The following is a 12,346-nucleotide window of genomic DNA, read 5'->3' as shown; positions in this document are numbered from 1 at the left end:
ATTACTCTATCCTTCTCATGGACCCTGTGTCGACGTCACATGTAACGTTGCAGGTTCTACAAATTCCTTCTTCAATCGTCTCTGGAATTGCCTCACAATAGCTTACGCGATCTACGTTTATAATTTATAACGTATATTAAATAACCTCATGAGAATTACACATACTATCCGCACCTTATATAGTGTTAGTGCTTATTATAGACACCAACCACTGCCCATACTTGCGGTTAATGCTCATTAATTGGCTCTCCGTGCAGCTGGGGTATCAACGCAGATTGTGGCCAGTGGTAAGAAGAAGGGGCGGAAGTAAACCAGTACGAGGACACATACAAAGCCCAATGTCGGTAAGCATACACCCTGACCGATGTTCGGGCCAATTTTGCATAGGGATGACACCCGCCACACATAGTACATACTCTGACGGGATGTATGTAGTACTATGAACAAGGTAGACAGTGCAAAGGAGGAGTGCGGCAATCATACCCACAGACTCGACAGTATCACAGACGAGACCCGCCACGGAGAGAGACAACAACCGCACCGGCCGTGAGATGTGCTCATTCAACATAGCTTCAGGATACGACATGGCAGTAATAGTACCATACTGCTTAGGAATAGCACTGTAATGCTTAGGAATAGTACTATACTGCTTGCGAATAGTACTATACTGCTTAGGAATAGTACTATACTGCTCAGGAATAGCACTATACTGCTTGCGAATAGTACTATACTGCTTAGGAATAGTACTATACTGCTTGCGAATAGTACTGTACTGCTTTAGTAGTACTTTACTGCTTAGGAATAGTACTATATTGCTCAAGTATAGTACTATATTGCTCAAGTATAGTACTAAAATGCTTGTGAATAGTACTGGACTGCTTGCCAATAGTATTATACTGCTCAGGGTTGCTGGTGCAGATGCACTCCAACATGTGGATCACTCTCAGGCGAACAATAAACATCAATCTACACCAGGCGCTGGGCAGAGAATCAGCACACTTCAACATACACCCACACTACACAACACGCACGAGTCGACACAGCACAGCCGGTTGTTTGCAGATGCTACGAACCAATTTCGAGGTGTGTTTGCACCACGAACCTTCGTCATGTGCTTGTCAGTACCCCGAGGACAATAATGGCCCTCGTACGGCGTGAAACGGACTGTACTTGTCCTGAAAAGCACCCCACATTCTAGCACACGTAAGACTGCCACAGACTGTATCAGGAACAGATAGGACCTGCCAGATATGCTCCCACTATCGGACCTTCAGCATCTCAGATTCGATTTTCTGGGCAGCACATACGTGAATCGCAAGCACGGTACTCTAGACACAGTAGAGTGGTGTCCACATGTTGCACTTGGATTCATACGCATATGTGTGTATCACTCTTAGGACGTTTAGGATTGTAGCGATGTTCAGCTGATACTGTCAGAAGAGTCTCGTCACTATATATATAGTATATATATATATATTTATACATACATACATATATATATATACATTCATACATACATACATATATATATATATGTAATATAATATAATATATATAATATAATATAATATAATATAATATATATATATATATCGTGTCACACTTTACAGTATAAGCCGTGCACACGGTATGCCTGGTGCTGAACAGTGTATTTCATTCACGTCAACGCACAGGGCCATCAGCGGTACAGATGGGGTGTTGACCAATCACATTGAGCATATTGCTAGTGTCTTGCAAAAACCACAGCAGAGTACCATGCCCCCCTAATTAAGTCAAGGCTATTAGAGTATGAGCTTCATTTGACTATTGAGATCTGTAGACAGCTGTGGTACGCACGGCAAACCTCACCTCCGAGTCCGTTGGTCAAAGGAGTGCCCCATCTTCACACGCGAGCAGGACGGTATATTATGGGGAACAACAGGAATTGTCCAGTATCGGTCTCCCAGATGTGGGCCGCGTGACACTATGGGCATCGAATGGGGGCTCTTATACCGGTGTGACGGGACGTTCAGCTCGATTACTAGTACTGCTGTGCTCAGTTTGAAGCTTGTGCGGGAGGAGCTCGCATCAGAGCCACAGCCAGAGCGTTATGCGAGCACTACCAATCCCCACAGAATACAAAGCTCAGGCTGGATACATAGTATATAGTAGGCACCGTATCTGGACGCTCCACAAACCAATATACGGGACTTCGACACAGTAGAGCGAGGTAAACATTTTCTTCTTCAATCGCTGAGATCACTATAAAGCACATCAGAGATGAAGTAGATATCCAGCGCACGCTATGCAAGGAAATTGTAATACATTCTGGCCCTTATACATCTGTAGCAAAGTCGAGTATTCCAAGCAATACAGTTTTGAATGACCTGCCCTGACCCATAACGCAAATCATGTTATAGCGTTGTTTAAATTTGTTCAATAATAAAACGTTGGCATATCGTCAGCCGCTATATAGTTCCACGAAAACGGCTTGGAAGGAAACCAACACTTGGACTACCCGCACAACAATACGCATTTAAGAACATTATGTGCATTCGGTCGGCCTAAGTGTCACCGTTTATGCCACCGGCGCTATCGCAACACAGTTGTTGAGCATCTTAAGCGTAACGCTACTGCCACCGCTGGTGTACCGGTCTCGCAACTTCAGGACCACCAACATTTGCACTGCTACATACAAATTTAGTAGATTTGTCATATATTTGAAGACGCGAGACTACATATCAATACGCCGTGAGAGTCGTGCTCAAGGTATACGCCAGCTTAAACACTCACACTCTCTCGAAACTTAACTAATGTAACATACGCTCGAAATACAACATTGCACTGATCCTTCCATTCGTAGTAGAGTATATCAATATGTAACGACCCAGATATGCAGTAGTGAAATTAAATATCAATTAAACCCAACAAAGAGGCTGCAGTATCGTCAACCGAGCAGCCGTTAAAAATCAGGAACTTCGAGCTACTTGGTTGATAGAAGTTTATAGATATATATCTACTTGTAGGTTGAAGTATATGAGTCCTGCGGACTCGTTCAATCTCCCTCTTATTTTTACTCTTCGTCCTAGATGGTAATGAATCTGTGATATGTCTAGAGAGGACAGTAAACAGATTGTTGAGGGGTGGGGGTAACTATTGGATACATCAACGATGATAGTTTATGATGAATCTACTGGTGATATAGACAATATAAAGTGGATGACTGGGACCTGTTAGTAATTTGATGTAGAGTTTCTCTCTCTCTACTACTACTATAGAGAGTGCATTCTAAGGATTGAGAGTATAAGGGTCATATTTACTATCATACATAAATACATACCACAACAATCCCCAAAAAAGGCACGAAAGCTTCGTTTCCTCCGTCAAATAAATCGCCTGACGCCTCCTGACAGACATAGCCTCCTGAATCCTGACGGATGTATTTTGTTTGTACATTTTATTTTTATTTTTAAAACAATATATATATATATAAATAATAAAATACTAAGCCACGCACTACTGGCCACACACCAGCTGTCCTACTCTACCAGACCAGAGAGCCCCACGGGCGGCCACGGCCCATGGCCACGGGACACTCTGAGTCACTGACTTGTGTGACAGGAGCCACGGAAATTCTTTGTCGCTGACGCCTGACAGCGAAAGCAGAAATTCTTTCCCGGAACCAATGAAAATCGAATGATTTTACGAAAATTTATCTAAAAGTTAGTATGACTCGGGTGCTTAAGAAATTTGAGACAGATGTCTCAAACTCGTACATTCCTGTTGAGAAATCAAACACTCTGCTACAACGTTCGAGACAATGGATAAAGTTTAATACATACTTGAGAGTTTAAGACATTTAAAAGTGTTCATTGTTCGACTTTGAATCACCTAACATGGTAAATAGTGACGAGGAGACTAGAGTCTAGACTAGAGAGAAGGGTTCTTTGTCGCGAGAGCTGAAGACTATATATATAAAAGCTGAGCGTTGCAGTTATTGTATTTAGAACAATAATGGTTGACAACCGTTCAAGTAAATAAAAAGTACAATATAACTGCAGTGTTTGGGATCTCGGACTGTACAATCAGGTGAAGCCTTTGGTTTATTGATCTTATTTGCCGTGATGCAAGGTGCCGCAAGATTTTCCTGTTGTACTTCAACCCCTACAAGCCTCCTTGTCTCTATATGCAGGCGGAGCCAGTCTGCATTATACAGCAATGCCGTCTTGGCGCCCCGTTTCGAGTATAAATCAGATGCAAGCGTCTCCGAAAGCGAGGATGAGGTCAATGCTCAAGCTATGACGCAAAGGACGAGGACTGCTACATATAATCAATACAAATTAACCGATTACTTCCAAGAAGACCGTGTACACTTTGAGGAGGTGCATTTGAGTAGGAGAAGGAAGGCCTTGCAAACAGCCACGCTATACAGACGCCTCATCTAAGGGTCTCTGAATAGTCCCAGTGTATATAATCAAAGAATCACGCCATCGTGCAAATTGCAAGGATCTTCACCGGCTATGAAGTACGATACTACGCTTGGACTATACACTAGTGAGGCTGCTCTCGATAACACCTGGTCTTGTTGATGGCTGCCGGACGATTATATATATATATATATATATAAATAAAACAATTAAAAAAATACTTAACCCTGCGGACGGTTGGTACTAATTCATATCGTCTGGATGGAAGGGTCGTGCCTATGGATGGTTCTAGGAGGATGCTGGACTCTTTTTGGGTAGTCAGCAAGCGTGGCTGCATTCGACAATAAGATTTAGTAAGTCTGCCGTCCGGCAATGTATATATATATATATATATATTGTGTCATTAAAATACTAAAATACTGGTTATATTTTTATAAATGTGTTGGCATGACCTATGTACTTTTCTTTCTCACTTAATTATGAATATCACTCGAATGCCTACTAAGAGATAACACTTGCGATTATAGAGCTTAGTGGTAACCAATAATATCGGTTGAACAAACCAAATTCGCGAATAGTAGCCATTCAGCTTTTGGCAGCTTGTCGAAACGCACTGGGTATTCTTTCTTTGTGCGAGTAGCCGCTTTTGATAAATCATCAGGTGGTATTGATGGCTAAACCTCACTGCGCCTATAGGCTCGAATACCTGTCCTGATATACCCGAAAGCGGTGGAGGGCAATTACAATCTGAAGAGACGTAGAGAGATATGTAATAAGCCTTGATGATGCTTCATACTATCATTTTTCAAACCGGGCTGATAACTCTAACGTTCCCAAATATTTATCCGCGCTAGTTAACCGACACTTTTGCTGTCTGATGTCGATAAACTACAAGGAAACATCTCATAATACAGTCAATATGTCAGTGCTTGTTCGATGGCGGAAGAAAATTATTTAACTGTCAGTCCCATTGTATCTATATCCAAATAGCAACAGGTTTGTATGACAACCTGTCAACAACATCGGAGTATAGCTGTATCCAGCATACAATACTGTGTCGTACAATTAGACAATTCCTGCCCGATAAAAAGAGCTGGCGCTGTGGGCAGAATAAAATGTTTCCTTTGCAAGCATAGACCGTTTATCGCTCAATACTAGGCTCAATGAGTATAATTTCGAACCAGGATGGCGACTTCCTATGTGTATGGCAAACTTGCGCACTTGATAACTTTGCGTACACTGAGCGAGGTCCGCCTGCAATTTTGAATAGGGAAATATTGGATCACGTCATAAAAGGCTTCTACATAGGTACGTAATTTCCATTCATACAAACGGATGTAAAGCTGACAACTTGACCGATGAATTGAGAAGAAAAAAAATTATGCCAATCGTAGACATCCAAAACAACCTCAATTCTAACCTTTGCAACAGTGGTGCTAGGCCGAGGACTGCAGAGTTTTAAACAGATATCGAATTTTTATCAAAGATCTACACGTTATAAACAAAGCACGACCTTGCAACGCGCCATCATTCGAGTTGAGATCGTACTATATGACGAGCTCAGACTTTCCGACATGAAGCAAAATAGCAAGGGAAACCAAAATCAGAGACATACTATTTTAACGAAATAAATACATATGATGTGATTTCACCAGCTTTCAGACAAGCTATATGATAGTGGACCAGAGGGCAGAGTGGTGTATTTACACATAATAACAACAGAAATCAATAGCCTCCTCCATAGCATTCTGTTCAATTTAGTAGGCTATTTATGCCTCCTTGCGTTCATTTATTTTTAGAGGAGGGCACGAGACCTAAAAAAGAACAGAAGAGGGTATGAAAATATGGAGACAAAATGAGAAGAAATTTGGAATATGTATTTACTATTTATTGAGGACAAAGTTTATTTGTGTTCTTTTGTAAAAAACCAAAAATGTAAATAATAAATACAAGTGTATCCAGTATCAAGAGTATGTTTTGTTAGAAAAAAAATCAATGAACCCGTTTAAAAAAAATAGCTATTAATTTTTTTTAAATGCTTTGTTTTTAGGAGGCTATGAAAATTGTTGAATTCAGACATAGCCTCCTTTTTTTTTAAACAAAACATTCAGAAATCAGAAGGCTATGTAAAAATATGATGTACTAAATACACGGCCCTATGAATTTGGGTCTCTGGACTCTCCACTAAAATTTTCGATTTTGTAGGGAGAAACCTTGATTTCCGGGTCGTGCTAAAAATATTTACATATTTACATCAGCTAGAGGGCTTAAATAGCCTTCTAAATCATGCAGTTAGTAGAGACGGCAGTTTAGGGTTTGAGGGTTCTTCATTACGTTTCTATACAAATCGTTTAACGGCTACGAAAATATTTACTGCAAGAAAGCAAACAGTATTTATAAAAAAACATAGTTATGTTAAATAATAAAAATCATACATATTTACATACTTTTTATATATAAAAACCATTGTGAAGAGTGGTCACGACTCATGACTCACGACTCATGGTCCCATGGACTCAGCCGAGTCAGGAGTCCAAGACTCAGGGGACGTACTCAGGCCCCAGTCCTCACGGCCCACGCCGCCCCCACGCCCACCGCCCCACGACCCACGTCTGTACATAAATATTTACTTTGTGTTTTGTACAAAAATAAAAAAACGACAAAGACACAAATTGACTTGCTACCCAATAACAATTCAGATCACTTTTCAGACAACATTCCAAATCAACTCCATTCAAGCACTTCAAAACAATTGTTCTGCGTGAAATTGTGTAGAATGACTGAAAACAATGCGCGCTTTTGTTTTTATTTTAAAGCTGCTGTTGTGATATCAAGTTTCAACTAACATGCATATTGTAAATATAAATGTTGGTAGGAGATGCAATGTGCCTTCATAAATATGTGTATGCTGTAAAAAAGCCATGATCATTATAAACAAAAGCGCAATAAGTTATACCTTGTTACTTTGTTTTTCGACATGTGTTGCGGGTGATTGTGGCACAAATGGAGAGCCTCTTGCAAATAAAGCTGACAGTTGTCTATGCACATCGAGCTACTATGGTACAAATTGTGAAAGTCAGCTCTCTAACGCTTCTACGTGCGCAACCTGGAATGATCACGAAATACAGTTGGAGATCAAAACGTCGGCTACACTACACACGGAAAACAAACTAGTTGATGACCAGTATGTACACTGGGAAGTATCAGTTCCCGTTGGGGCGAATAGAACATACACGCGTGTCAAGGTTGGCACTTGTGTCGATGGAGCGAATCTGCAAGTTTTTGAGCAGAAGTCTGATCCATGCGCTGATAAATTGATAGTACAGATGAGTGTGTCATTTATGGCTGGTTCTTGTGGCTTCTCGCTAACTAAAACGATTGCAAATCAGACGCAGTACAACAATTACACTTCGTCAATATCTTTACACTACAGCGAACCTACCACAGTAGCTACCAATATCGTGACTAGAACAGCCAACGTACTTGTACCAATCAATGTGCTTATCGAATCACAATTTTCAGCGCAAACCTCTGAGGTTGAAGTCTTCTCACCTTTCGAGATCACGGCGGCCCTGTCGGCTCTGACCGTTGTTCCCGGATCAACATTGTCTACCATGTTGGTGAGCTACGTTGTCGCGTATCCGTACACTGTGACAGGTGCAAATCCAATACTGACCTCCTCGACCGAAAACACTGCGTCAATTTGCAAGACGGATAACGCCGGCGATTGTGGGGCCATTCCTTTTGTGGCTGATGCATGTGATGCAGATGAGTATACCCAGACAGACAAATCATGTCTGAAATCTTTTTTTGTGCGTGTATTACATGGAGAATGCGAGCTCACGGGCAACTACACAATAAAGAACGTGGCAGTTGCCTGTCATGCCGGACTACCGGACCAGGATTGTCCGATACGGGAGGCTAACAACAGCTCAAGCATAGACTTCTCGGTGACGAGCGACAACTTTTGCGATTTTCTGGGTATCCAGACTATTGATCGAGCAGTAAGCATTGAACGTTTTGTCTTTGTTGACCCTGAAAATAGACAAAGAGATGCAGAGAGCTATTTCAGTGGTGATGCTGCGACAGGCAGTCAGGTGTTGATGGCGTCAGCAAACATACCCAACACAGCGCTTGTATACAACCAAAATGTTTACGGCAGGATAGACTTTGGCGGAATTGATGTCAAATCTGTGGATATAGTGCGAAGCCAGGTAAAGCTAGAGGGTGATGCTGACTGGGTGGATTCAATTAACTTGCCGGATTCTGATGTATCCATATCACTCACTGCCGGAGTGGATTATCCGCAAACCCGCGAGGACAATTATGAAAGCAGCCTTTCCTGTGCCAAGCTAGGGTTGTGTTTTGACGACCAAAGCTTTTTGATTCGGTTCCTTCTAGACGACAGTCTTGTACCGCCAATGACCAACCCAGGACTTGGTAATACAAAAGGGTTGGACTACCGACTGACTATCGAGGTATCGTACGACAGCATTGAAGCTTCCAATCGTCGACGCAAACGTCAGACCTCTGCTGACCCCGGAAGTGCAGGAAATCACGGATCGGCTATGGTGTGGGCTTCTGCAACAGCGAAGGGGACTGAGGAAGAAACCGCATCTCAGCAGGACGATGGGAACGCTTCAACCTCGCATTTCACAACAATGGAGATATTAGCTTGTGCACTTTTTGGACAAGTGCTTTTATACACTCGCGCATAAATCTTCATTGATCTCTGGTCCAGAGGTTTGTCTAGTTTAAATTCGCTCATGACGTCGGTTACCTAGGTTTAATTCGTCAGATACATTAGGAGAAAATGTTCGGTTATGCTATATTTCGAATGATCTTAGGTACATACGCACTAGAGACCATTTTAGAATCGAAGTTTCGGTAACAAGGTCACAAAAGGTACTGCACCTATCATCAAACTTATTGCTTGCAGACTCAATAAACAGTAGTAAAAACGCGTAAATATTGCTTAACACATCCGACAAACTTAGGCGAGGATCCGCGACGGCACCACGTTTGTCATACGTGAGTAAGCTGATTTATATATTATTCGTGCCTTCAATTCAGAATAACAGCTGCGAAATCACGCCAACAATATCGTTGTGTTTTATTTTGATATTCTTTTGAATTTTCAACAAGGTGTTTTGCAATGAAATTGGACATCGCTATTCAACCACTTTTAGAATGAACATTTGTGTACTATGGAAGAAGGCTATTTATGGATTTATGGAATGTTCAATGTTCCATAGCTTCTAAATTTTTAAAATAATATTATACATAAATAGTACAGAAGAAGGCTATGAATTTTCACACTAACAGAAGGTAAAAATAGGAATATTTTTATATTTTGTTTATGTAATAAATAGAACTTTTGGTTTTTGTTTTTGTTTTTAAAAACCCCAAAAACAAAAACAAACCAAAAATAGTAAATAAAAAGACATATTGTAGTTTCCAGATATTCTGAAAAATTTATGACCCCTGCTACATTTCAAACTAAAAAATATGCCAGGTTATGATTGGATAAAAAGTAGCTGCCGTGCTGTGTAGAATTACTTCACAAAAGTATTTTTTTGGTCGATCCCCCGCTGCTGATTGGATTAGAAGTTAATAAATTTCTGAAGAAAAACAATTAATATTGTACTTTGTCATCTATAAGAACCAACCAGAATGCCATAAGAAAGGGCAAAATCCCCCCAGTCCAGTCCATATTTTTACAGATAATAAAGTAACCAAATAAATATAATTGAGGTGCTTTACGACATGTATACGAAATGCTAAAATATTGTATTTATTACAACTTGAGTATTGTGTTTACATGCTAATCGCACTATAAACAACGATGCACATCACCACGAGGTAGCTACCGTTGATAGCCGAGGAGCTACAACTGGTAGCTCCTGGGCTGACCGCGGTGAGCCGGTGAAAAAGAGCTCACTTTCTTCAGTTATCTATAGTAGCTGTTGTAGTAGCTGTTGTATTGAGATCATTATTGTAGAATACCTTTAACTAGATACCTTATCATGTAGATCACAGTTATACTAATAGTACTTATTTGCATATTGCTGTACATAGACACATGTTCTCAAACACAGAGCAACATAGATAGCATATATTTAGCTACTTAGTACTCTATTCATCATTGAGTATGCAATATGTCAGAAACAAACAGCGACGTTAACATCGATTTCATTCCAGACCATGTCTCGTCATCTGACGATGAGGAATTCATAAGGCATTCAGGACCAACGGTTGCATCTCTTGTCCAGTCTAATAATGTGTGTAGTGAAAGCTCTATCGAGAAGTGGAGGATTAATACTAGCAAGCACCGCACACTAGAAACCTTGCTCCCACCTAATACGAGGCCAAGTGTACCACTAACACCGATTCACATTCGACACACGCAGCCAGTGAAAGGGTATAGAAATGAAAAAGAATTACACAAGTCCATATTGGAACACTCATACACACACAAATCACTTGTTGACACACCGCAACACAACAAAGGTACACCACATTCACGACTAAGCAAAATAAGCACAAGACACTCCTCGACGAAGCGTAAAAGCAGCTCATCACCTGCAACAGTGGCAAGCGTCAAAGGGCATAAACCCTTACTCACATTATTCTTCAATTTCTAACACACGAGACCAGAGATTACACATAGACATACAAATCAATGGCACCACATACAATGCACTAGTAGATTGAGAAACACAACGCTCATACATGGATCGCAGTGTAGTATCTAAACTATACTTGTCAGTAAAAGCACAACCCGGGTACATACAGCTAGAACAATCCGATGCACGAGTACAACGTACAGGTTCCACAGAAGTATGTGTTACCAATTACGGCAGTAAAAAGACATCAAACTGCTTTGAGGTACTCGTCTTCCCAGTCAGGAAATCAATCCTTTTAGGTATGGACATTCTACCATATTTAGGCATACTTATAGCGGGGATGATCAATCCACTAATACCAACAGATGCCAAATGGGAACCACTTCTCACACCACATGAAGAAGATCTTGAACATGATCAAGTTGGATTCAGAGTATCACTCTGGTATCTATTAGACCAGAACGGCCAGATCCCACCAGATGTACACTGCAATTTACCAGGATCAGTTGTGGATATACCGAATCAAAAAGTCAAAGCCAAGAACATTCGTCACGCTAAAGTTTAACCAAGTCAAAATGTCAAAGACAAGAACATTAGTCACGCTAAAGTAAACTTTGTTCCACACAAAAGAGTACCCCACTATACACTACCCCTGCGGGGTAGTTAATAGTAAATGGGATCCGACGGTACGTTTTCTGATTACCCTAACTTGGGTTTTATTTGGGGTTTTGGTCCAGCAACAAACCCCCCCCCCACACTTCCCCACCCCTGCCTCCCGCCAAAAAAAAAAATTTATCCGTCGAAATTTTACACACACGCACTGGGGCCCATGGAGAGCGTAATTTCTGAAAGTGCAGAGACACAAACATATACAATATGATAATCGCTATTTATTTATTTTGCCTGCATCTCTCATATAAACGGGGTTGCCTTGCGCTTACATAGCGACCCATTCCAAGCCAGTATTCTAAGGGCTTCGTACACACACTGTCTAGATTATGATCACGAGAAAGCGAAAATCCGTTGCCCAGAAGAAAGATACAACGATCGATAAGGCTCCGAGAATTGAAGGTATGAACAGCTCTGAGCTAGCGGCAAACGCATAACTTGAGGTTGCTTTTAAACATACATGCACTGTCTGCATTTGTCGATTTAACCTATTTCGCTATTTTCCATAGATGTTTATGAGAATGTTGGAGACGTAGATCAACGAGCTGATATCCAATACCCCGAAACAAACGAGAACCAGAGTACAAGTATGCCTCTCGATTTATATATATATATATATATATATATGTCGTGTGTGTGTGTGTG

At 40.9% G+C, this 12,346-nt stretch overlaps 4 protein-coding genes across 4 annotated transcripts in view; all 4 read left to right on the top strand.

Annotated features, from left to right (window-relative positions):
* The first annotated feature begins 3,921 nt into the window (after positions 1-3,921).
* On the top strand, positions 3,922-4,829 carry SARC_09021 (hypothetical protein). The gene has a single exon (XM_014296987.1). The coding sequence runs from the start codon at positions 4,104-4,106 to the stop codon at positions 4,422-4,424; it is 321 nt and encodes a 106-aa protein (XP_014152462.1). The 5' UTR covers positions 3,922-4,103; the 3' UTR covers positions 4,425-4,829.
* A 2,498-nt stretch (positions 4,830-7,327) lies between these two features.
* On the top strand, positions 7,328-9,124 carry SARC_09020 (hypothetical protein; the record flags this gene model as incomplete). Its single annotated transcript, XM_014296986.1, has 1 exon — positions 7,328-9,124. The coding sequence occupies one exon, from the start codon at positions 7,328-7,330 to the stop codon at positions 9,122-9,124; it is 1,797 nt and encodes a 598-aa protein (XP_014152461.1).
* Positions 9,125-10,656: 1,532 nt separating this feature from the next.
* Positions 10,657-11,667, top strand: SARC_09019 (hypothetical protein). The gene has a single exon (XM_014296985.1). It carries the CDS (start codon positions 11,139-11,141, stop codon positions 11,595-11,597), a length of 459 nt encoding a protein of 152 aa, XP_014152460.1. The 5' UTR covers positions 10,657-11,138; the 3' UTR covers positions 11,598-11,667.
* Positions 11,668-12,030: 363 nt separating this feature from the next.
* SARC_09018 (hypothetical protein) overlaps positions 12,031-12,346 on the top strand; it is a gene marked incomplete at both ends in the record, with an annotated part of 672 nt that continues 356 nt past the window's right edge. The window contains 2 exons of the mRNA XM_014296984.1: positions 12,031-12,103; positions 12,211-12,288. Coding sequence (XP_014152459.1) covers positions 12,031-12,103; positions 12,211-12,288 — 151 coding nt within the window. The remainder of the gene's footprint in view (positions 12,104-12,210; positions 12,289-12,346) is intronic.

Source organism: Sphaeroforma arctica (assembly GCF_001186125.1).
Source record: "Sphaeroforma arctica JP610 unplaced genomic scaffold supercont1.872, whole genome shotgun sequence".
Lineage (NCBI taxonomy): Eukaryota > Ichthyosporea > Ichthyophonida > Sphaeroforma > Sphaeroforma arctica.
The sequence above is the reverse complement of the archived record's forward strand: the minus strand, read 5'-3'. Positions and strand labels throughout refer to the sequence as shown.